This window comes from Phoenix dactylifera, chromosome 1 (genome assembly GCF_051530095.1).
Source record: "Phoenix dactylifera cultivar Ajwa chromosome 1, Ajwa_hap1_PhDact_Kaust_v1.1, whole genome shotgun sequence".
Classification (NCBI taxonomy): Eukaryota; Viridiplantae; Streptophyta; class Magnoliopsida; order Arecales; family Arecaceae; genus Phoenix; species Phoenix dactylifera.
The window spans coordinates 20,177,030-20,204,173 of record NC_143190.1 but is presented as its reverse complement, the minus strand read 5'-3'; the positions used below and the strand labels follow the sequence as shown (position 1 = coordinate 20,204,173).

Sequence of the window (27,144 nt, the reverse complement as noted above, 5' to 3'; positions counted from 1 at the left end):
TGTGCAGGTAACACTCATACCAGCCATATGAATCATTTGATTGTCAATGGATTAACACACTTGTTGATTGTTGAGGTTGTGCATGACATTGAACAATCAAGGCTTCTCTATTTCAGACATGGGTAATGTTAGACTATTGAGTTCTATTATTGGATCATCCAAAGTTCATGTCTAGCTATTGGAATGGGATCCCACTATGCCATTGGATGTGTTCTATTCTCATTAATAACTGGGATTAGATATGATCGAGATCTTTAATTATCTTTGATTCAAATATAGGCCAATCTACACTAAACAAGTAAATTATTATCCTTTTAGGTGTGAAATGAAGTCAAACCCAATCCCAGTGGATTATTGACGTAATAAAACCCCTTGCTGAGATTAATTGAGATTGATTTGTGTTGTAGTCTAACATATTCATGGGGCCATTTGCACCATTAGATGAGGGACCTCGACTAATATCATCAAAAAAAGTTGGATCCGATTCGAATTGGATTATATATAATTTACAATCACCTTTTATTGAAGTCCTCAACCATTTGCAGTTGTTAAATTCTAAAAAGGGCTTCACATTGTTAGGTGAATGGGACCCCTAATGTTCAGATTGTTTATGAAGTGGGTGCTTGCTATTGGATGGTTAAATCTCTTTGACCCCTATATTTGAAAATAGGAATAGATATTGAATGTTTATGTCCATGGGATAAATTTGGACCATTAAATGATCAAGACCTTTTAATATTGATTTGATATAAAGTTAAAATTCCAACATTTCATTACTTGCAGAGGGTCTTTGGGCCATTAGATTTTCTAGTGGTAGATAAGAAGGTTAAACCTTTAATACCCAAACAAGTGCTTGCAAATAAGCATCCATCATGCATGGAACAGGCTTGTGTGAGGCCTCTTCCTGCCCCAACCATTGTTTAAAATTTGATGCCTTTTAGAAGTTTTGAGGAATAGGCGCACATCACATAGGCTAGGAACCATGGTTCGCCATACTGGCCTGAGCCAGGTGGTAGGAGCGCATCGTACCGTACCGGTTTGCTATCGGTATCCAGTATTTGTGGCGTATCGATACTTGGTATGCCGAAAAGACCCCGTACCATACCATACCGTCACAGTGCTAGTGTGGCATCAGTACGTGGTCAGGTACTGAGATGATGAATTTTGTTAGGAACCCTTGTGGTTTCGTATGCTCGTGCCCATGCACGTTTTGGCTTAAGCTTTTGGGATATTTCTTTTCTCTTTAGAAAGGGGCAATGAAAGAACTGATTGGTTTAAACCTCAAACTTCATCTTTTCGTCTACCTTTCTGTTTACTTTTAAAAGTTCTGCTCAATGCTCCTTAGCCCCATTATTTCATGCTTTGTACTTATTCGTGAAAGAGCTTTTGCTTTCTTTATTCCCTAGTTTTGGACTCATCATTGATCTCTTGGAAACCTGGGCTTCTTAACCCTTTGTTTCTCAACGTTGATTTTCATCTCTTAGTACCAAAATAAGAGGTCCATGAATTTATAAAATCTAAAGCTCTAAATAGTAAACACGCATACTCTACCAAAAAACAAATAGTAAACACCCATTGCTCCTTAACCTCTCTAACATTATGTTGCTTTTCTTTATTCCTCTTTTTGGTTTTAATGGGGCTTGTCTATTTCAAATTAAATTAATCCTCTGCTCATTGACTTGTCTACCTTCTTTTCTTACTAATTTTTTTAAATATGTACAAAGTTTTCTTCGATCCTTGAAGTGCATATTGATTTTGTTGTGTATCTATGCATACATATTTAGAAATATGTGCGTGTACATGTTCTTAAATACTCACACGGTACCCTCTCTCCCTTGTCCATGTTGCCATGTGATTCTATTCACATCAAAGTGTCACTCGTGTGCAATTACTTTTGTCGTGTCGTGTGACTGAGGCAATGTTAAATTGACATTTTATTTCACAATCAACCTTTTCGATTGCTGATAGTAACAAATGATTCTTGCGCACACACTATGAATATGTATGTGAATGCTGCTCGTGTTTGTATTTATTTTGGTACTGTTGGTGCCTATATATAAAGTTGACTCAAGGAGTCAGGATCTTAAGAATTTGATTCCTGATGGCATTGTCTTCATTGGTGTAATTAGGTTGAAATGAAATCACATCCACACCCAGAGAGGGCTGATCGCCTTAGGGCAATTGCAGCTAGCCTTGCTGCTGCAGGTACTACTATCATTTTTAGTAATTGTAGCTTTAAGGGATAATCATTTTCAGATTCATTGCAGCTTTCATTTCTTTTGTTTTTGGTTTTACTTTGCATTTAATGTTGGTACTAATGCTAGTATTATCTCTTAAAGTTCTTGTGTGGCTAAACTGAATTCCCATTTCAGGAATATTTCCTGGAAAATGCACCTTCATACCACCTAGAGAAATAACACAAGAGGCACTTCTGATGGTAAGCCATATCTTCTGGTTTCTTTAGTTTGTTTTTTTATTTGCCCCTGATATAAATTGTCTACCAGATTATTAGGCGCCAAATAACTAAAAGTTGATCAAAAATAAGAATGACTTTTGGTTGAATAATTTGTTCCTTTGTTTTTCTGAACCATGGGTAGGATTGTTGGATTAAACATTTTCTGTTCTTTTTTTCTAAAAAAGAAATTCTGGATCGAATGCATTTTCATTATTTCTAGTTTGGTAATGTTACAGTAGTTCATGAAGCTTCTCTTTTGTTTTATCTGAGCCAAACACTTGGGGACCACCCTCCAAGATTTGAAGTTCAAACCCAGTACCTTCTCCCAAATTTCAGGGTTTAACCACTGGGGTATTACCTAGTTTGCAGCTTCCTTGTTCTATAGATAGCATAGTCCTTTCAACTTTGGCTCTCTGCAGGTCCACTCCTTGGATCATATCGAAGCAGTTCAACAAACAAGACATATGCTTTCCAGGTACTTTGGATCTTACTGTTTTTCTTTTTCTTAGTTGATATAAACTAATCATGAGAATATGATGCATGAGTATCTCAGTCTATTTAATTATTTATTTGCAAATGATCCTAATATTATTTATGAACAAGAAAGCATAGGCGAAATGAGAAACCAGATCCCTGCTTTAATATCTCCATTTTTCTCAGATTTTTCCTCTTCTAAGGTCACTGCTCTATTCTACTCTTATGTTTTTGGTACTGCCTTTCTACGTTTCATCATAGTATCCACCACCCTTAAGTTTCCAAAGCAATCATTGAAAATTTCAATGAGATTTTAATTGATCAAGATTGCATCACATGAAAATAGCTGACATTAAGTGCCTATACTGTAGGGCAAGTCAACACTTTCTGATGGATGGTCAATTAATCTACTAGTTCATGTAGTTTATTAATTGCTCAAGGTTGATCTTGGTAGATTTTTTGACTTCCTGATCAATCGGACTGTCTTCAGTTTGACTCTCCATCTAGATTCTGTGAGATTAATGGGAAGTTTGGAGGGTTGTTCTCTGATCTTTTCAGCTTAAAACTATGACTGATAAGGTTGTTCCCCTAGCCACTGATCGACCTTCTAGGTTTACACCAGATTTACAGCTAGTTGTAACAAAAAAAGAAAAAACTTGTAATCCTTCCATGGAGTTTTCTCAACTTAGAAGAGTGTCTTTGGATGGTTATTTACATGTGAAGAGGAGATGATGATGATGCGTTGAATGCTATTGCTTTCATGAACTTTGATTTATAGTCTGTAGATATAGTTGAATATGACATTAAATATGATGACTTCTACTTGGATCCAACTGACAGCTACTTCACTCCAGACACATATGCCAATGAACATTCAGCATGTGCCGCGAGACTTGCAGCAGGACTCTGTGCAGATCTTGCTCGCACAATTATGTCTGGTCATGCAAGGAATGGTTTTGCTCTGGTATGTTCTTTCTTTTCCATTGCAAATTCAATTTAGATGTTCTATATTGTTATCACCAAGTAGTTTGAATCAGCATAACAATTTGGACCATAGTTGAATAACATTTAAGTTTGCTATGTAGCTGCTTCTAGTTTGCAGCAAGTGCTAACAATGTGATCTATAAATCAGGTTAGGCCTCCCGGGCATCACGCAGGTATAAAACAAGCCATGGGTTTCTGCCTCCATAATAATGCAGCAATTTCTGCATTAGCAGCACAGAGTGCAGGTGCCAAGAAAGTATTAATTGTTGATTGGGTAATATTAAACTATCTTGAACTGTCTGAGCTATATATGTGTTAAATCTTACATTAAGTTGTCTGATGCCTCTATTTGCCTCCATAACCATTTTATGAGAGAGATGTGTTAGTGAAATGCTAGTCATGCCATAAGTTCTAAACCTTAGCATTTTCGTGGTGGTCGCAGGATGTACACCATGGCAATGGTACACAAGAAATATTTGATGGGAATAAATCGGTGAGAAATTACATGATTAGTTCCATTTGTTCTGTGAAAAGTTGACATATAGTTTTGTTAGTTATATAGAACTTTTAGTTTATGTTGTAACCAAGGATTGCTGTATCGTTTGGTCTTGTACCATATCGGGCGTACCGTACTATATCGGTATGTAATCTCATAGCATACCGACGCTCGTCACACCTTGCCATCTCATACTATATTGCGTACTGACACTGTAATAGGATGTTATGGGCACGGTTGTAACCATTGCTAATAATACTATTATCTTCCTTTTATAAGAGAGGTTAAAAAGAATTATAAAAATGTTCTTGGTTTCAGACAAGGTAATCTAGCTTTAAAACTTCAATTAGAAAAGAAAAATACAAATTTATTAATTGAAATGGTCCTAACTTTACAGCACAATATGTTGAATGATCATGCAGATATTATAATATATTTAATTGATTCTCCTGATTCTGAAAGAAAATAAATAATTAAAAATAGATAAATTGGCCAACATTAAATCTATCTAAATATAAATTACATCCATACAGTAAGGGGGATGTTTCTTTGCTTGCAAGTGTTGGAAGTGTCTGGACAGCTTGCCAGAACTTTTCTGTTAAGGTGTTTGTTTCACAGTAGCAAACTCAAAGATTTGCCAGTTCTACTGTTTGTTCTGCAGGATGTTGGTGAACAAAAATTGCAATTTTTAGACATTATAAATTATCATTAAATCATTATTAATAATAATCATATTGATTCTGCTTAAGTGTCTCATTTATAAGGAAGGAGTGAGCAGAAGAGCATTAAAGTAATATATTAAACGCTTTGTTTACAATCTTGACTTTGAAGCCCCAATCCAAAGTCCTTCCAGAGCTTGAAGAACTCCTAAGGGGCCAGCATATTCAGGCCTGGTAGATTGGTGTATGATTGCAAATAATTCTCTTTCTAATCACTGGCATTCGAGCTTAGGTGAAGCAAACATTCCTAGGTGTCCACTTTAGAGTGGACTTGAGTTCAGGTCTCTTTTGTGAGGAAACAAGTACACCCTATTAACAGGATATAATGTCTCACTTACAATTTCATGTTGTGATATGGCAGAAACAATTTCAACTAGGGGAGCTAAGTGTTTTCTACAGTTTTTTTAGATCTATAAAATCAACAATTGCCCCTTGCCTTTCTATTTCTTGATCTCTGCTTTTGAGCCCATCCTTCTAGCAACGAGAACACAACTCTAAAGCTACATGGAGGACTTGAGATCGTCAATCAGGAAACAGAATCTGAAATGAAAATGCATAGCTAAAGGGTAGTGGTTTAAGGAAGTTAGTTAAGAAACAAAAGATTAATTTAATTAGCACATGATATGGGATACATATTTCTTAATATACCACCATTCAGTGTATAAACCAAACTAAAAGCATTAATTTGATATTCACTGTCTTAAAAATGTGAGTATTCATTTTTGAATTTTTTTTCAAAACGGGTATTTTGGAGAAATAACCAATATGATCAAGAATAAGGAGGCGGTCTCTTGAGGTTTATGTAGGAAGCATGGTGCTTGTAGCGAGGATCCATAGATGATAATTTGTAGATGTTTCTTTATTAAGCACAAATATGGATACGGGATACAGATAGACCAATATGACAAATCTTGAAAAAGTAGGATAAGATATGAATGGGATACACTAAATGGGATACACGAAGGAATACAACATGCACAATCATGTGCATATTTTATGTTTTATATATTGTACTGTACATGTCATACATATAATAGAATTCTGTTGATTGGGTTTTAAATCAAATCCAGTCGGACAATGGGGAGCCAACATCAATAATCCAAGCCGTTGGATGTGATCTACTATCTTTAAATTGCTTGCACACTAAAAATTATGTGAATTAGAGTGGTAAAAAATGGTGCATATCTCAATGTATGTATGTACTTTATATATATGTGCATAAATACACCCATATACATATTTATTATGTACTTTATATATATATGTGCATAAATACACCCAAATACATATTCATGTATATAAAAAAAAGCATTCATGGTAGGTTGTTAAAATAACAAAGTCCATACTTTGAAGCATGGTCTGTCGTACGGTCCTGTACCGCCCGGTATGAGGTGTATCGTATTGTATCGGAAGGAAACCAGTACGAAACTTACCTTCAAGTCGGTACTGCCCCGTCCCGAGGTATATTGGTCCGTATTGAGGCGTACCGAGGTGCATACCGGTCCGTACCGAGGCATACCAATTTGTATGGAGACGTATCAAGTTAAAAATTGAGAAAAATTATTAGAGAGCTATTTTGGTATAGAGGTATACCATACCGAACCGTACCGTACCCTACCCATAAGGTACCGATACGGTACTCGGTACCGAAATTGCAGACCTTGCTTTGAAGTATATATGCTTCCTAAATGTTTCTTCAAATTGCAATGCTTCATGATACTGGAGTCTTACCATGGGATTTAATCCATCTCCTGCGTCATGGATGCTTCTTAATCCTTAAGTGAGGCTGTCCTACTAATATTTCATTGCAGCTTGTCAAATATGAGTCAAAATAATTGCTAAATATTCTTAAGTATATCACTTTGCTTCAACACAATGATCCTTTTTCTCTTTCATCTCAATTAATTCTTCTTCTCGATATCCTTTTACTCGATTCACCAACATAAAATTGCCAAATTCTGTAGATCCTTAGCAAGTTTTCCTTGAATTATGTTTGATTCCCATCAAAATGGCATCAAAGTGAAAAATTGCAATTAAACATTTTATCAGCTCATTCTACCTAGGAGATCTAAATCTTATGTTTTAACATTTTTGTCCACTTAAGAATATTCATGAACTTGGTTGTAAAGTAGGTTTTTGTCCATGGATGCTAAACACTAAATGCTACCTACTTGAATGTGTGCACACTATGTATCATATGGCATTTGGACTTGTTAATCTGAGATTTTTCATTTACTGAAGTAACATCCGTACCGTTTGTTCTAATGGCATATACTTTTTTATTTGATTCACCACAAACTTAACTTGCCATGAAATGTTGGGGTGGCATATATATCATGGAAAATTCTCAAAAAAAAAAATAAATATAGGCGAGTTTAAATGAGTAGTGATGAGTAAACTTTACAAAATTTGGATATTGTTTATGAAAATGGAAGAATATAAAATCATAATTTCCACTCTTGAACTGAAAGTGGATCATGCACTAGGAGTTTGCGCAGCAAAAAATACCCAAAGCGTAAGTTTGAGAATGAAGGTTTAAAAGTTTACCGGAAGAACAATGAGTTGATGGAGTGGATTTTACGCCCTTGTGACATGTCTATCACATGTCGGCATGTATTTTTGCTTGCAACGATCTCTAAGCCTATCTTTGGCTGTTGTTGTGGTCTTTCTGTAATTGATTTTCTCTGTTAATATGATCCATTATATGTAGAAAAGTTTTCCGCATGCATACATTCTTTGAATTTTTTCATGACTGCTTAACAATATGAGCAACTTCCTGTACATGAGATAGCATACTCGAATATTTAAAAGCATTATTTGGATAATATCATTATCAAGAAATGCAGAACCATCCCGAATTGCCTGGTTCGAGGCCTACTGAGTCGTGCAGGCCGCGGGCCGGGACGGTTCCAGCATTCAAACAAAAAACCAGTTGGAGGGAGAGAGGGAGAAGGAAAAAGAGGAAAAGAGAGAGAGGATGAAGGGAGAGGGAGCCGTCCCTGCTCTCTCTCTTGTCCTCTCTTCTATTCTCCCTCTTTCTCTCCCTCGCCCTCTCTGCTGTGTTGGTACGGGCCTGACACGGGGCATACCGAACCGTGCCACTGGCCAACTGGTACCGGTACGGCGAACCTTGATCATTATTAATTTGTTGTTGGTTTGTCATAGTGAAAAAGCTTTTGTCCAGCATGTAATGCTGTTATCTTCATGTTAAAGTAGTTCAGCATAAGTTCATAAAGTAGATACCCTTGGGTAACTACGTGTTGAAGATGCATTATCATAAATACATTGGCCCCCCCACCCCTCCTCCCGCCCTTCGCCATTTACCATATGGAACAAGGATAAAGTCTTGGTACTGGTACCCTTGCTGGTCTAGTTGGCGGTCAGTATGGTACTTGGGCGGACTGGTGGAACCAATAACAACAAGAATGAAGAGAAAAAAATCTAAAAATAAAAATAAATTAAAAAAATTGGTTTCCTGAGATGCCGACCATACCAAATGTCGGGATGCAACCATCCTTGTCCATCCAACTATCTACTATCTGATTTATTTTTCTCCACCTTTTCCCCATCTACTCTATTTTATTGTATATTCCATTTTCTGTCAAATATTAGTCTATCTTTTACTTTATAAGATCTTGTTTGTGGATATAAATGAAACGTTTTATAAGCAAAGATTCCTATCTAATTTCTAAGTTCATTTGTATAATCTGTTTTGCCCTTACTAGCTGTTTACATTATAACCTGTTTCATCTAGTTAATTTTGCAACAGGCTGATTGCATGCGGTATTGTTTCTTTTTTTTTGAAGGTATTATATGTATCTTTACATCGACATGAGGGTGGAAGGTTCTATCCTGGGACTGGAGCAGCGTATGAGGTGCTTATTGTTCAAAATTGTTGACTTTATTGACTTGATAGTGGTGTTCACTTGAGACCCAAAGTAGTAAAATGTAGCTCAAAGTAAAATCAGTGGGTGATTAAGAGGGAAAGGAGGAATAGAAGGAGATGGGAGGAGAGGGGCACTACATGTCACTTATTTAATTATTAAAATGTACCGTCATTTGAGGTTGATGACTAAAATACTGTTATGGATTGTTGACCCCTGTTAAGCTGTTGATGCAGTATAAATAGGTCAGAAACCCAGCCATTAAGGCCTAGTTACAGATGAAATCAATTGGCAAAGCCCAATAATTCGTACATAATAGTATAAATTGAATGTCTAGTAATCTTCAACAAAATAGATTATAGAGATGAAACAAAGGATTCATGGAAAGGTTATGACGGGTTTGATATAACTGATTTGTGATATGTTTCATTGCATAGATAAAAAATCAGTTAATTAGCTGTTATTTTGGACTAGTTTATTCATAATTGTAATCGTCATAAGATTTATTTTAAACAGCTATTGGTGGCCCAACTAGTCAATTTATCGCTCTATAAGTCTGCTGTAGATTAATATATGGTAACCATTTAATGGAATTTTTGTCTTCCAAATAATGAAATATATATGGACGATTGGACTCATTTGATCATTGGCATCTGGAGCTGAATTGACCAAGCCAGTCTGTTTATGATTGCATTTACATGTTAAGCTTAAAATTCCGTATAGATGTCTCAAACATCTCAAAAATATTCACGCTCAATGTTTAACAGGATGTTATGAATCTTAGAATGTGATTCATGCAATTATCAAATAAGTTATGATTTCTAGACCTGCAGTCACTTGTTCTATCCATGACTGTTTGAATAACAAAATTGCCTACTTGACAACTTTTTTTTTTTTTTATAAGCCATTTAGTTGTTTCTTTACTTTTTCTAATATAGATGGCCATTTAGTTTGTTGCTAAATGTTAGAAATGTTGTATGATATTATAATGTGTATGGCGCAACATGGATGAATGTTAACGCTACTAGCATAATACAAATCCTCATACCTTTACTGACCGTGTATAATATATATAGATTTAGCATATCACTTTTTGGGTTACACATACATATTATTATATAAAAATGGATTGTGGTTTTTGAAATTTATTTTTTGTAAAATTTTCGTTTTTCAATATTTCCATGGTTTCTTTTAGTTTAGGAAGGGAACCTATGCTTAGCTAATATAGGAGAAATCACCCAATCAACGTAATTAAAAGACAAGGAGAGGGGGGCACAGAAAATCAAGAGCAAAATATGTGGTTGAAGACCTGCTTCTATGTCCAAAGAAGGAAAACAAGAAGGTAGAGGAAGAGAAGTAAGTGGTGTACTTTTAGGAAACAACCTGTTTGTTTCTTTCCTTTGAAGTCCTCATAATCAAAAACGCACAAAAAAAGGGAAGTTAACCATCCTGCTTGAACTTTATTGCTTTACATACAACCATGCAACCATGGATGTTGACTAATAAACTTTGTTTGGGAATCATGCAACTAGGATGCAACATCAACAACTTGTAGTTGAACAACTAAAGCAACCTTACTAGCAAATGAGTTTGGGGAAAGCTTTTACAGTAAAAAACTCATTGCTGTAAAAATCTCATAAAGTATTACCATCATAGATCTCCATCATTGATCATGAAACATGTGTGAGGTATTTGGAGCGAATTTACTGGTAAAGTTTTACACCTAAATCCAGTAATACCTCACACATGCTACATGGTCTCCATTTTCATCCTAGCTTTGAAGGGCAGGTTAGTGGTGAGCATAATTCTACTCTGAGCTTCCACTGTTTTGTTCTTCAAGATGGCTTAGACATTTGTTGGAAGGTGCAACACCAGAGAACCTTGATGTAAAAAAGAGGAGAATTGATTATATCTATCATCTCGGAGAAGCATGACATCATTACAAGCACTCTTGAAGAGCTGAAAGCATGTTATATGGTTACCAAGTCTGTAAGTAAATAGGAGGAGATCAACCACTTACAGTGTGATGGTTGAAGATAACAGTACAAAAATTTGACCCTTGCAGCTTATCCATGGAAATCATATCTAGAAAATTAAGCAAAGATAGTATATTGCTTTTGGATGGTCGCTAAGATGATACGCTTAGAGACAAGTCCCTAGATAAACTTTTTTCCTTCGAGCTATTTACCACTAATAAAAGGCCCTCAATGCTAGCAAAGGGCCATAAGCAAATCTCCCTTCTCCATCTCAGAGACATCATATTAGTACGAAGGAACTGAAACTGAAGAATGCATCCTATCCTCAAAGATGCATACTAAATTGCACCACTCGAGCATAGACCAACTTACATTCAATTCCTACATATAAAGTCATCCATCCTTGCGCAACCAATCCCCCAAAAACATGAGATAAAACCAATCCCTCATCTTTATAGTAAACATCTTAGACTATAAACCTATCATGCCATCCTTGAATCACATGCATGGCACAACATGAGTAAGTAGCCATAGTACTAACTGTTAACCTCTCAGATGTTGCTAAAATCATGGAATGAGAAATCACTTGTTGGTGGCATGCCGAGATGGTACCAGGTATGTACCAAGCCATTCTACTACTTGGTTCAAGCGACTAGTGTCATGCTAATGCCACATGCCAATAAGGTGCAGCCATGGTTTGTATCATTCCATATGGTACATGCAGACTGAAATTTTATCCATTGGCTAAATATTATCAACAATTGCCAAAAATAAATTCCAGTAACAAACTCAGTTAAAATTGCAACACAAAATAAACCTTGTACCTTCTCCATCTCTTCATAGGAAACCTTTGATAAGTTGTTGAAAGTTATTTTGCCCCCAATTTTCCACCCACTAGCGTTATCCCCACCTTTATGGTATCGAAGTCCTATGTGTATCTTGCAAATGAGACAAGGCAACCTATATTGCACTCCCATAAAGGTTTTCAATGAGTTCAACTTTTGACCCAAAACAATTGTAGACCTTAATTGGTTGCTGATGGCATGAGCTTATGAGCTCTAGGATGTCAAATTCTTCTATAATGGTTGTTTGGATCCAAATGAAGATCACCCTTCTGCACTACTTAGTAGAAAGTTATCGAGATCAAAAAGAGTTTGTTTTTAATTGATCTAGGCAAGTGAAGCTACACGACTAGTTCTAACTTGAAAGAAATCCAATTTTGAGGGGCTTGAGAGTTTGGAAAAGAGGAACAATGGGACTTCGAAGGATATGAGGGAGGGAGCGAGGAAGAAGGGGAAGAGTGGTGGAAGAAAGCAAATCATTTTTTCCAATCTATTTGGTAATATAAACTTTATATTTGGGCCTAGAGCCTTATATATGTAAACTCGATACCAAGGTATGCCGTCTTGGTATCAGTTTCCGTACCGGTACCATCTTATTACAGTGTTGGTACCATCCTATTCAGTTCCCATACCAAGTATTTGGACCTAGAGCCTATTGGAGTCTTCTTCTCAGCCTTCATTGTGTCATAGGGCATGGTGGCCTTGGGCCTGGCCTCTTCGGGCCAGCCCGCAGACCCAAAACAAGTGCCGGTCAATGGATCGGGCCCTCACATAATGTCCTCGTCTACTTGTTATCTAGGCATTATCTCAAGGTCTCATGGAGATTGGGCTGTGAATCAGGAAGATAGTGTGGATGAATGAGTTTCCATCAGCACGGATTCTTCAAGACAGGTGCCGTGCAGAATTCAATACATATGAGATAGGGACATAGGTCTGATACAGCTATAACATGTCCAGTATGGCAAATAACTATCCAGATTTTTTATGTTTAAATTGGGGCTTGATACTTCTAGGATACATCCAGATGCTTCCAAGATACTCTTGGGATACTTCAAGGATACTTTCAGTTAGTGGTGCATTATTTGGCTTGGGTCAAGTTGGTTTTCAACCCAGATTTCCTTGTGTCAATAAGAATTTCTGTCTGGGTCCAATAACCTAAACTAAGTAGGAGTCTGCCATCCATTCTCTCCCGTCATATGTTTCTATCTTAAATCCCACTTAAGAGGGAAGAGGGAAGTGAGAGAATGGATACTTGGTGATTGAGAGAGGAGGGAGAATGTTGCATTCATTTTTTCTCATGCTTCGTGTTTAATTTTTGAATAACACAATTTCATGTTGTTGGCTTGGTGATTTATTTTTCTTTGGTTCTTTGTTTTGTATTTGTTAGTTTTGTTCTTCTATTGTTCAATTTTTTTTTGCACCTGGCTTTAAATTTATGTATTTTGCTGCATGTTTTCTTATTATTGCTGTATCTTCTTTTCATTATGTTGCTGGCTTGCTAGCCACTGCATATGAAGTTACAGTACAGCAGAATGTTAGATGCTACATTTATGTCTAGCAATTTGTAAATGTTTGCTGAATTTGTTCTTATTATGTTGTTAATTATTTACCTAATGTTCTGCTGTTAATTATTTATTGATGTTTTTTAAGCATATCACAGAAAAAATATTTATTTTTGTCGTATCCTAGATGTATCATTTCCTGTTTTCAAGATTTATTGCATCAGCACATCCATATCGTGTCATATCCAATCTCCCCACATTCGGTGCTTCCAAATTTAACAATTATTATGGATGTATGGATCAATTGTGGTTGGCTAATTAGCTCACCATCCTATGCCTACTGAAAAAAAAATGCAATCTTTCAATGACACTTCTCATAAATGTGGTCTCCCTCAAGATCATTATGCTTTAGTCTTAAAAAACCTGCCTGTGATATTTTTTTGTGGTCAGTTATTGGACTTGCAGATCCATTTATAGGCAAAAGAATGTATGCTTAGGATTTCTTTTTTCATTACTAATGCTCATCTTGTGCTATCATTCAGCCCTTTTCAACTTTTGCTAGTTTATATATCTTTGATGCTGTGACATCAACTGATAATAGTTCATTCTACAAATCACAGGTTGGAACCATGGATGCGAAAGGATACTCCGTGAATATTCCTTGGAGCTGTGGGGGTGTTGGGGATGATGATTATATTTTTGCCTTTCAGCATGTTGTGCTTCCTATAGGTCATTATCCTTATTTCTGTATTCATGATAACTGGAGTGGTTTAAATCATGCAATAGTTAATAGTAAATACTTAATACCGTTAAAAAGGATCATAACAAACATGATTCCTAGAGTTATAATTAAGACCACCTATTAGCAGCTGGTTTTATGTCTTGGGAACCAAGATATTTCATCCAGAAAAAATGCTGATATGAATTATATATGCCCATCATGCATCTTCTGTTTACATTTGGTAAGACATGGGGAAAACAAGCTAAACATTTTCAATAAAATGATTATTCCTGCAAAAAAAATTTGAGCTGCATTTTAAGTCAAGGAATACTATTTTTCCTGATAAAAAAGGAGCATTAGTTTTCCAGGGGCATTTGCACAAGATTGTACGCATATTGCTTGTGCTGCATTGTTGTTTTCATATTGATTGAACTTTGTTTTCTTATCTCTGAATTTAGTAGCGTGTATGTCTGTAATTATTTTTGAATATTTCTGTGCAATGTATTTTCATGTCCTGCAGCCTCATTTATTGCTTCTTCTTTGTATAACATCTTAGCCATCTAATGAAGTGCTGATGTTCAATGCAGCTTTCGAATTTGCTCCCGACATCACCATTATATCAGCAGGATTTGATGCAGCAAGGGGTGATCCCCTTGGTTGTTGTGATGTAAGGACTTTAACCTCTTTGTTGGTTAAACAATAATATGTGCAGAAATATAAATTAAGTTCTTCCTTTATCCCTTTTTTCTTTGTTTAACTTGTAAAATATTCCATTTTTTTTGCAATTATACTTGTGTGGATAATAAAAATTAGAGTAAATTACGAAACCCCTTTATTACACTTATATCCAATAGTTTGTAAAACCTACACTTACACCCAGTTAAATTAACAGTGTTAGTGAAACCATTTATCTTATGTGAAAACGTGAAATCACCCTTGGGTGGGGAGGAGGATGCACATATTTTCTTATGTCCTTGGATGGTTGTTATGTCACTTAAAGTTATTTTTGGTCATTTTTAAAATTTTTTCTGGCATGGCATTTGTGTTCCATTTAAGATTGATAGTTTGACTAACGTTCTATTAAAATATGGGTTAAAATGTTGGATAAAAATAAACCTTAAGGGGATAAGCATAGGTTTTTCAAACTATTGGGTGTAAGTATAATTTACCTTTGATCTCAAGGGTTTTTGTAATTTACTCTAAAAATTATCCAAAAATTATCCAATAGAGGAGAATATATATTTAAATACAAATATTGCACATTGTTGGTCATTCATATACATTTATAGAAAGAAAATGTTTAAATTGCTGCTATATTTTTAATTAACCTATGTAATTGTTAAATTTTTGAACTGCTGCTTGTCATGCAAACGTCAGTTATTTTTTTCCTTTGTTGAGGATGAAAAGAAGGTATTCAAATTCAGATTGCCTTGTATTGTTAAGGCCTTGTTTGGTATTGCTTTTTCTAGGGAGCCAAAAGCTATTTTGGGTGATTTTGGGCTTTTTAGGTAAAAATTTTGATAAAGCTTTCTACTTCCTCCAAAAGTTATGAAAGCCTACCAAGAAAAAGCTCCAATTTGGAGCTTTTGGGTAAAAGCTCTAATTGAGACATCATGTTTGGAAGCTGTTTTTTTCTTTTCTTTTCTTTTTTTAAGGCAAAAGCTCACCTAAGAGACCAAGGTTCGAATCCTCACAACAAAATTTTAAAATTAATTTAAAATATTTTTTACTGCCATAATCATTGAAGTTGGTGTTGTCTTGTTGCCTCATCTCTTCTTGGTTTATTATTATAATATGTCATTTGTCTGAAGCCAAGGCTTATTATGACATAATAAGATTGAAAACTGATTGATATGATGATTTTGCCACTTATTGGAAATTGCCCAGTCTGTAAACGGCGACCTTTGTACTTCAGTTTCTGATAATTTTATTCTTTATTAATTGAAGATTATTTGACCAAACTTAGCATATGGCTTTCATAAAATGTGGTTCCTTACACAGTGTTAACTAATAAAATTACTTGAAGTCAGCTTTAGATGCCAATAATATACTCTTATGGTCTTATTTTGGTTATCTGCAAGTGTCAAATCATGGGATCCTATAAAGAATTCCAAGGGACAGAGAACCATACGAGGTGCTTGTTTAGCAGCCTTTAGGCATTAGAGAAGATGACTGGAGGATGTATTGTTATCTCTCACAATTTAAATAGAGATGAATTTCTGTTATGATTGCAATATGCTTTGCAGTCATGATGTTCAACTCAAGAATTCTATAAGCTGTTTTTTTTTTCTAATATAATTTTAGTGGAAGTGTATGTGTGTGTGTATACAGAGAGAGAGAAAGAGAGAAACTTAAGGCATTATCAGGTCCTTGGAACAGCTTGTCTGGTTAATAATTGATTTATTTGGGGATCCTAATTCTGTTAAAGGCCCTGCATTTGAGGCCTTTTGCTTAAGAAAAATGAAACCTTCACGATTGACTCTTTCCGACATTAATTACCTATCATGTCTACAACTACATATATGATATTAAGGTCATCATCAGATAAATGGGTACTTTGTTCGCCTAGTTGTTAGTCCCCTTTTATGAGCAACATTTTGCATGGATCTTTTCTCCTATAGCTTATATTCAGTGGTTGAATTCTTGGCCTTTAGTTTTGTGGAATTGTTGATGGGGGCTTTTGTGATAAAATGTAAGCCAAATTTGTCTATGTGCATGTTTATTCCTTGCTGACAATGGCAATGTAGGTTTCTGGAATGTTTGCAATCTCAGAGACAGTCTAAAGCATTTGGAAGGTAGGTAATTCTTGATCTTGCAGAAAGTTAGGGAAATTTCAGAAAGTAGTTTTATTTTTTTTTGGGCAACTAAGTGGTGATTATGATTGTAGTTTAGAAACGAGGATGAGGATTATGAGTGCTCCAAATTTAGAACTGAGATGTTCTGGTTGGGGGGAATAGAAAAAATGTAAGGGAAATAATCAGAAATGGGTTGTTAATCTTTTATTTCTTAAAAGGGATTTAGTTGTGGAATGTCTTTGGGCTAGGTAACTACAAAACCTACGGCCAAGCCTGAGGTATGTTGTGCCAATATAGGGACTCATACATGTTGCCTGGCAATATGACACAGTATGGTACTGTGCTGTTTCATTCCGAGCATGTACCGACATAGCTAGAGCCGGCGGGGGAGGGGGAGAGGGAGAAGAAAAGAGAGGGAAGGAGGGCGAGAGGGAGAGGGAAGGAGGGCTTTTGAGCCCCCTCTACTTTGGCCGCACGAAAACAGAGGCAGAGCCCTTGTTTTGTTGAAAAGAGAGAGAGAGGGGGAGGGGAAGGGAGAGGGAGAGGGAGGAGAGAGGAAGAGGGTGAGAGAGGGTTTTCGAGCCCCCTCCTTCGGCCGCACAAAAATAGGGGCTTTCGAAATAGGGTCTCCGTCCCTTTTTTGATTTATTTTTCAAAATAGGGGCACTGAGTGCCGGCTTCTCTTTAAAAAAAAATTAAAAGAATAGGGGCGGTGCCCCTGTTTTTGTGTGGCCAGTGGGGAGAGGGCTCTCTCTCCCCCTCCCTCTCCGTCTCCCTCTCTCTCCCTCCCTTCCTCTACCTCTCCCTCCCTCTCTCTCTCTTTTCCTCTCTCTCCCTCTTGTTTCTTCAAATTTCTCGCACCAAAGGGTGGAACCATGCCAGTCCGCCCCCGAGATGGATTGATACGCCCTAAATTGGGCAGTTTGGGGCAGTGCAGCATTCCATGGTCTAGCTTGCTTTTTTGGGGGACTCTTATAGGTGGAAACTCTAAAGAAACCCCATTATTAGCTCCAAAAACTTTACTTACACTCCTTTGTTGAACTAGAATCAATTTGATTTCCGTATAGTCGCCATTCAAGACTTCTTTATCAAAATAATTGGATTACAGCCCAATGTTTCGAACTGAAATATGAAAGAAACATAGATTCTTACCATTGATTCCCATGGGACCCAGCTCTTTTTTAGATTCCAATTCTCTTACGGAAATGTAATTGCAAATAGTAGAGTTGGAAGCTCTCTTGCCCCATGGGACACATCTCGTGCCTAGCAATAAACCAAGGCATCTCTCCTCATTCCACAGTGAAATTCTATCTCCTAGAGACCTGCCAAGGGTTCTAGGAAATGAGTTATCAGTCATCTAGGTTGGTGATTGAGACAGATGAATCAAGATCTTGGTTATCTCAGGCAGCCAAGATGGAAGGTGGGAAGATTTGGAGGTGTCAAATTATTTAAAATCTCAACTGGTATTTTAGATCCAAGATATCGAAATCTCTATCGATATGGTAGATCTAGGATTAAAATTTTTTTTAATATACTAACATTATGATTTATTAATTGAAATATCAACTTGAGGATCTAAAAATTTGATCGGAGAATATTGGCTGATACATGATATAGTATCAATGGTTTAAGTTCAACCAAGATAAAAAAAGGATAGGGTTTTCTCTCTCTCTCATACCTGGAGGTGGTGGTGGGGGTGGTGTGCCAACTACAAATACAAACTGAGAAGCTTAGTCGAGGTGAAAACCTTGAGTCGTGTATTTGCAATAGATTGATAGCAGTATAAATTGTTGTAATCACTCAATCTAAGGCTATTTTTATAAGTTAATGAAAAAAAAAACACTAGGTTTGGAGAGGCATACTTGGCATTACCTAAACACAGGACATGGGTGTCAAGTGTCTAGGTGTCCTAAAGTATTCGACATGAGAATTTCAAAAAATTCAGACACTGGAGCACATTTATATGTATTTACATATAACTAAAATAACAGGACATAGAAATAGACTCAATTGCATACCATACACGGCAGAAGTAATATTGTTCTTATAATTCCAAAACAGCTGACAAGTAAATATAGACAACTATTTAGGGATAATAAAGTAAAAGGAGAAAACAAGAAAGTGGCAGCCACAATATTTAAAAAAAGAACTGTAGTGACAAAAATATATCTCAAAAAGGTATATAGTGCTTCTCCCATCTTATTAACAAGTTGTCATTAATAAAATGGTACAAGAAATTAAAAAGATCGCATCAGCTATGTAACTTGAAAACTTACTCTCAAAAGAGAAGTGATAGGCTGCAGCCTGGAATTAAAAAAAAAGTTATAGTGCCCTAGCAGAATAAGTTGGGAGGGGATGGTGAAGATAGTCCAAGATAGAGGAGAAGAGAAGGTACATGAAGGAGAGATTGTGAGGAGAAGATTTCGGGTGCAAATAGGACAAAATGGTAAATGCCCCAGCTCATATTCCTTATTCTCTTTCTTTCCCTCTCTTCCTCGTCTTTTTCCTTGGTGGAGTTGTTGTTCCTCTGGAGAAGAGAAAGAAATGAAGGGAGGGGAAGATGGATCATCTAATACTATGATAGGTTGGTTGTGGTTTTTCAGCAACTGAAAAGATTGCAGTATGGGAGGCATGGGCATGTCGGTGAAAAGTACGCAGCAAGGTCTGCTAGGATGGTATCGGGTCTTGTTCTAGTTGGTGACCAGTTTTTTATAGGATGGGTCCATACCGTACCATGCTGAAGCATGCCGAAATAGTGAGGGGGGAGAGGGAGAACAAGAGGAAGAGAGTGACAGGAAGGAGAGGGAGAGGGGGGAGAAAAGAGAGGGAGAGAGAGTAGAGAGAGGTCGAGGCCTCCAGACTCACATGAGAGAGAGAGAGAGATAAATGGAGGCCTAAGTGTCTAACGATATCTTCGTGAGGGGGCAATGGCTGGAACAGGTGGGGAAAGGAGAGAGAGCGGGGAAGTGAGGTCTTCGCAAGGGCTCCAAGTAGCTTTGCGCTGTTCATATCCAGCAAAAAGTATCAAGAGAGGCAGAGGGGAGGGAAGGAGGGGGGAGGCTTACCTTGCAACTATTGGGCAAGGAGAAAGAGAGAGAGCAAAGGCTCCAAGCATCTGGTGGAGAGAATGCTCGTGAGGCGGAGAGGGTGGAGAGAGTGGGCGAGAGCCCTTGAAGGCTCTCGAAGCTCTAGTTCGAACTTAGGTTGGGGGGGGGGGAGGCGAGGAATTTTATGACTCGAACCGACATGCACGGCTGAACCATTCTAGGTCAGCATTAGTTTGGTTTGGTACGGGCTAAACCAAGATCCGCCGTACCGGTACCGGTCGGCGTACCGGTACCGGTCGGCGTACCGGTGGCGGCGACCGGTACGAAACCGGTCCCGTACCGGTCCGTACCGGTGGCGAACCGGTCCGCACCGGTTCTTCAACAATAAACTACCGGTACCGGATTCTACACTGATCCGGTACCGGTCCCAGGCCGGACCGGTACGTACCGGCCAGTACGGCAGACCATGGGCTAAACCATCTGGTTCGAATCGGTTTGGTGTTCCTTGCTATGCCCTTTGCAGGGACCTAAATTTCACCACTTTGAAGAAAGAATCAAACCAAAAAGAAACCGAAATATCCAAATAACATGACAAGGAGATCACATCTGCTCAGTATTCTTCTGGTTTGTGGAATTTCTGAGTAGGATTCTCTACCAGGTTAATGATTGTTACCTTGATAGCTTTGTAGGATTCTTCTGGTTGGCGGAAGTTCTGACTTCTGAGAGATGGTGATGTGGTTAGATATTGGTACTGTAGGCAAGATGCTACTCTTATATTGGGCAGTGGCATGTGGGTGCCACAGTCATATTTCTTTAATTACTTTGAAGGTTCTTACTCGGTTGATTATGGTGAACCCAACACTGACATAGAACCTTTTTGGAGTCGGTTTCATGAGCCAACAGTTCAACCACAATCAACTGTGAGTCAACACATTGTTCTGTGACATTATTTATAAATTAAACAAATACACATAAATAATACAAAGTTAGAAATATAAAAGTGGAAAATATGGAAAAAATTAATAATTCCATGACGTATGTAACATCCAAACCAAAAAACAGAATAAAATCTTACAGATTATTGTTTACAGAAGAAAAAAATATAGAGGATATGCATTAATATGCCCTACCAAACATACCTATTACTTGGGATGGCAATGGTGATAAAGGAACTTGGGAACTTTGCAATGGCGAAGTGATCAAACCTTGATTTTAAAGAGTAAAGTAATAAAATGATAATTGTTTGTGTTTTATGTTTCTTCCACCCCCCTAAAGTGGTTGACTATAATGGGCCAAATCTAGGTTGACCCAGCTTGGTCGAGTAGTTGGACTACCTAGCTCAGCATGTTGCATGGATTTTTTGGATTTGTGGGTTTGGGTTTGACCCGACCCCCGTAAGCTCCAAGTCATGGTTCCAGTGGGTCCTTATTTTGGTCTTAAAGATTCTTCCTTGAATCATCTTTCTATGCAGACTACAAAGTGAGGTTATCAAGTTGGGCTGTTAATCTAATCATATTTCTCCTTCTAATCTTGTGATGTTTCCATTTTTCTATACTAGAGATAGCGAGGGCTCGTTTTGGCTATTGAGAAATTTGATTAGAGGTCTGTCCTCTGGAAGGAAAAGTTTTGTTATGGGAGGAACTGTGGACGATGGAAAGTCATTCTTTCAAGATTATATCTCACAGCTTTGCAATTTCAGTGGGGTCGGCCGACAATATTTGAAGTTGACAGGAAAACTTTAACTTTAGGTGGATACTTTCTTAACTTTCTTAACTTAGATCAGGTTTGCAAGCCTAAATCTATCTGTTGGTTTTAAAACTTGAAGGAATTGAATGTTGTCTATTTTTCAGCGGTCACTAGTACAATTAGAGAAAGGATCAGCACAGAAGTTAAACTGTAAGATTTATGGTATGGTGGACTACAATTTGGAACATTGCTCCTAGATCTGAACACTGGCTCGATGTAGAAATATTTTTGATGCTTCTCTCTTTTTGCAAATCAAGGGAATTTTAATGTCGCAAGGCAAGCGAAATTATGTTTTGGTATGATTCTGATGCCTTGTTATGGGTTGACCGATGTAAGTACCCTTCTGTATATCGCTGAGTAAAAGCATGTGTCATGCACATTAGCAATTAGCATTCGAGGCCTCCAATTGTTTTAAGTTGACTATGTATTTCAAAGTTCTAAATCCCATATTCGGATCTGGTATTGACCACCATACTGACACCTGGGAGAGGTTGGCATCTCAATAATTTATAGGGATGCCCATTTTTATTTTTCTTTTTTTGTTTTCTATATTTTGTTTTTAATGATTCTTTAGAGGCTTGATGGTGTTTGTTTGTCATAATTTATGATTAGGGAAAGAGATTGCTTGAGGAGAATTGAAGTATTGACCCTTGTGTCAAGCAATTGCAGTAAACACTCTTTAGAGGTGTTAGAATTCTGGCACGGTCTAATTGCTTGCATTTTGCAACAATATGCGCTTAGAAGGTTGATCAGGCCAGTAAATTAGCTGATTGTTTTCTGTGGATATTTTTCTACACTTTTGCCATATGTTTTACATGTATGTCTTTTGCTTTAGCTTTGCAGCTTGTGGTTGTTCTCTTTTACAACTTAATAGCTGCCTCTCTTCAGCTTACTATCCTTAAATCATCTTATAGTTATGATCTTTATAATCATCGAGAGATTGATGACTACCAAAAAGTAATTGGGAAAGTTTCACGTCTCACTAAACTGATGTCCAATTTATGCATAAGCTTGGTAATTCACACCACCACATGACTTATAGATTGTTTATTGCACAAAGCATGTTAGTTTTTACAATCCTTGGTATAATTCTATTGTTAATAGTATGTTAATTTATATGGATTTTGATGTCTTGGCAAATGTTCCATAACTTTCAAATAAAATCTGGAGAACGTGACAATTATAGTTATGGTTGGATCCAAGTCAATGCCAAGTATTTTTGGTCTCAGGTGACCCCTGCTGCTTATGCACAGATGACACAGATGCTGACTGGTCTCTCCCAGGGCAAATTATTGGTTATACTCGAGGGAGGGTGGGTTCATAGCTCGCTTCATTGGTTGGTTACTTAAAGTTATATTTTTGTGATTTATCAACTGTAAGTAACTAAGTATACTTGTTCTCCTTCACAGCTACAATCTCCGATCAATATCATCTTCGGCTACAGCAGTGGTTAAGGTAAATATCTTCTTGAACATACTTTTCTTTACCAATTGCCAATAAAATAGCAGGCAGTGGTCTCATGCTCATTTTATCTATTTTAGATTTGAACAAATTAGCACATACAGATTCTTTAGTTGACTTTTATATAGCTTTTATTGGTGGTGTTGACAATTAAATTAGTTTTGTGAAGACTGATGTTGAGATAAGAGAGAAAATTTAGCATTGCTGGGAAAGTGGATATAAGCAATTCAAAAGACAGTGAGTGGTACAAAATGATGAAAACCACTTTAGTATAACTTCTCATTGTAGCTCATATTTCCTCTTCTAAGCTATTTGTCCATCTGCAAAGTCAGTATTTTTTTATCAATTTGCATGTGGCATAACTAGGTCCTTTACTTTTTGATTTTGTTGTGAAATCAAGGTTTTCATCTAAGCTGAGATATTAGTTTCTGTCAGCTTTGGGCACCTTTACAATATAATTGTTACCTTGGTTCTTATATAACCTCGGCCTACATAGAGAGATATATCCAGAAATCTTGGTTGGTATTATATCAGTATATTGACCAAGATTTCCTATTCATTCATTTACATTTTTACATTAATTTTTAATTATTTCATATTTAAAACATTCTTCTTGAACATTAGTTTATCTTGTTTTACTATGTTGGCGAAGATTTTGATACCAACAATCTCGTAATATCTCAGTTTTTTCCAAGTTTTCCCTAATTTACGTCTTTCCTAAGGTGAATTAGTTCTTAAATTTACACACACAAAAAAAAAAATGCATCCACATGCAAACAAGGGAAAAAATGATTGTCAAGGCTTTTTCTGAGATCTTGATGCTGCAATTCAATCGCAAGCACCAATGATATCATGTTTGTGTAAACCATATGGACATTTAATCAAACTATATCAAACAGCTGGCAATGAATGAATAGTTTCTTTTTTTGGTGGAAAGAGGACATGCCCCTTATCTGTGTGTGTGTGTGTGTGTGTGGGTGGGTGGGTGGTGGAGGGTGGGTGGGTTATCTATCTGTGTGTTTGCATGCACGTGTATGCCTAATTTCTCAGTTTTAAGTTGTGAAAAATGCCTTCTTTTGTTGCTGCTAAATTTTTGCCAAGTATTTCAAGCAGAAATGATATTATTCCCTGCATCATACTTATCTTTTCTTTTTTTTTTCAATTAACAGGTGTTGCTCGGTGAAGTTCCTGGTTATGATATGAGTAACGTTGTTCCATCAAAAGCAGGCCTGTATACTGTTCTGCAAGTCCTGAAAATTCAACTGAAGTATTGGCCGAGTTTGAAACAAAGTTATACAACTCTGCAGTCACAATGGGGATTGGTTTCTCCAAACAATAGTGAGTGACAAAGTTCATTATTGTGTTAATTATTATATAACCACACACATGCATGCTCACTGTAGATAAACTAGATTAGACACGTGCACACAATCGAGAACTGGTTGCTACTGGTGTTTCTTTGCGAATCAAAGAGTGATTTTTCCTTTTTTTCTTAACCTACTCTCTCTCTCGCTCTCTCTCTCTCTCTCTGATTCTCTCTCTCTCTCTCTCTCTCTCTCTCTCTCTCTCTCTGATCGTCTGTGTTTCTCCTTCTGAAAAAGTCAAAAGGAGCAAAATAGCTACTTTTTGTCTTATAGGAGACTTCACACCATATGTTTCATCTCTGTGTTTGTCCATGGTTATATGCTTAAAAAGGAATTTTGCATGTAATATGGTACTTGATTTGAAGTTTTGTTGGTAGTCCCTTTTAATTTACAAGGATAGCAACCTAAGGAACTATGGTCAAGGAGGAGTGTAAAGTTTAAAGGAAAAAAATCCAACTTTTACACAATGTTATAGAAGTAATTCTGAAAGACGAGTATGAGAATAGACTTTTGAATGGACATGGTAGTACAAGGTCTACTCTTATAAAAGATGTCAAAAAAAATTTGAGAAGGTAGGAAATTGTTTATGAGTCTGAGGTTTTGTGACTTGGGGAAGATCAACGTAGCCAAGAATTAAAGTATCGGTTGTATCTCCACAATATCATATGGTTCCACAAAGAGAACATTGTGAGACAAGTGTGGGACACTGGTTTGGGCATGAACTTGGACATGATGCCTGTCCCACTCAGAACCAATCGAGACAAGCGAATGTGGAGGCTGTTTTAGCCAATACCAATTGCGATGCAAGCAAGTCCCTTTGTTTTGGGTAAAAAACAGGAAGTCATGCCCCCCTTATTACTCTCTTTCCTCGTCTTCATTTATGGGATGGTTAGAGAGAGGGGGAAGGGAGGAGAGAGGTGAAAAATGAGGGGAAGGAGGAAGGTTCAACCCAAGTCAGTCCTACCTTTAATGGTATCCGGCCTCCTCAAACCTAAAACATTTAAATATTTGTTAAAAATTAAAAATTAAGTTAAGGCACTAAAAAGTTTAAATATTTGAAAACAATAAATAATAAAAAATAAAGCATCCTCGCATTATACCAAAATGCCGAAGCATCCTCTTGCCGAAGTGGGCTCTTGCTGAGTTGTCCAATGCTCAAGTCAGACGGAGTTTGATGATGTGGGAGAAGGAATTTGATCGTAGAGTCTCCTACCTTTCATGCAAAGGTTCTAGGTCTATTTATAGCCATGAAGTTCTGAGTCTCCTGAGCGTCGTGACCCAACCACTTGAAGTCGTGCTGTAATTGACTAAGGTCGTGCAATAATTGTTGAGGAACATGCTGTAATGGTCTAGGATCATGCTGTATCCGTCTAGGGTTGTGTTGTAATTGCCTAAGGACGTGTTGTAACCAAGGTATGTCGAACCGGTACCGGTAGGCCTACCGGTGGCCTACCGGACCGGTTCGACTTGTTCGAAACTAGAACCGGTACCAGGCCCGTACTGAAATGGCCCTAGCCGGAGTCGGAGAAGATGAAGGCCTAGAGAGAGTGAGTGGGGAAGGGAGGAGAGGTCTCCGCCGCCTGCGGGCGCGGGGGGGGGGGGGGGGGCGGCGGAGAGGCCAAGGCCGCAGTCGCGTCTCCTATTTCGAAAGAAATAGGTGATGCGACCTCGGCCTCCGGCTACCCCCCCCCCCCCACGGTTTTCTGCTGGCGGCGGAGGCCTCTCTCCCTCCCCCACTTGCTCTCTCCTCTTCTTTCCAAGCTCTGGCTGGGTTCGGCTGGTACGGGCTCTGTACCGTTTTTCATGGCTAAACCATACCAGTTGGCGCCGGTACCGGTACGGTACGTGCTGAACCGGCCGGTACCGGTACGGTACGTGGCTGTAACCGTTTAGGGATGTGTTTTAATTGACTTCAGAGCCATTTATTACAGGCTTTTTAACTTGTGGCATTGTGGAGGGAGCCTACTTCCATACGAAGATGTAGGGCCATTTTTCGAGGTAAGAGGGCTTTGGTCGGTGGAATGATTGCCGAGCTTATTGGATATCTGGGTGAGCTGTGAGACTTTATCGGCACATTGGATGATGTGTGACCTTGAAGGTCAGCCATTTTTGGTCTCAAGGTCGGCGGAACCGTCCCAAATCGAGCAGTTCCGGTCGTTTCGAGCCTACCAGTGGCTCATCGGTACGGTTCCAGCAATAGAAACGAAACCTGTTGCCAGAGAAAAAAAAGAGCGAGTGGGGGAGGGAGAGGGCAGGACGCTGGCGGAGGCTGCGGGAAGCGAGGCCGCGACTGCTTTTCCTGTTTCGATCGAAACAGGGGTCCGACCGCGGACTTAAAAAATTTCGCGATTTTAAATAAAGTCGGCAAGCCTCCTTCCTGTCCCTCTTCTCTCTCTTCCGCGGTCTGTGTCGTCTCTGTCGGTACGGTACAGGCTCGGCGCGGCCCGTACCGACTCGTGTTGTTGGAGAACCGGTATAGTGCCCAGTACCGGTTTCGTTGATCTTGTTTGTTCTGCTCAACCTCTGCTCAAGGAGCTACAGAGTGTATCTTGATTGCCATGTCAGTTGTGAGCTAAACGAATTCGATTATGCCACATCATCAAGTTTATTTTCTACCACATTACCTGCCCCTTCCTCAACTGAGTTGAGATCAGCAGCTCGGCCCGGGAAAATAGTCT

The 27,144-nt window shown here is 37.9% G+C and overlaps 1 protein-coding gene across 1 annotated transcript in view; it reads left to right on the top strand.

The window, feature by feature from the left end:
* Positions 1-27,144, top strand: part of LOC103720603 (histone deacetylase 15) — a 65,355-nt gene that overhangs the window by 25,004 nt on the left and 13,207 nt on the right. Inside the window, exons 6-17 of the mRNA XM_088717698.2 lie at positions 2,130-2,205; positions 2,373-2,437; positions 2,875-2,930; positions 3,770-3,893; positions 4,062-4,187; positions 4,356-4,406; positions 8,935-9,003; positions 13,953-14,061; positions 14,641-14,720; positions 22,871-22,953; positions 23,051-23,096; positions 24,272-24,440. Of these exons, the coding sequence (XP_088573824.2) occupies positions 2,130-2,205; positions 2,373-2,437; positions 2,875-2,930; positions 3,770-3,893; positions 4,062-4,187; positions 4,356-4,406; positions 8,935-9,003; positions 13,953-14,061; positions 14,641-14,720; positions 22,871-22,953; positions 23,051-23,096; positions 24,272-24,440 (1,054 nt within the window). The remainder of the gene's footprint in view (positions 1-2,129; positions 2,206-2,372; positions 2,438-2,874; positions 2,931-3,769; positions 3,894-4,061; positions 4,188-4,355; positions 4,407-8,934; positions 9,004-13,952; positions 14,062-14,640; positions 14,721-22,870; positions 22,954-23,050; positions 23,097-24,271; positions 24,441-27,144) is intronic.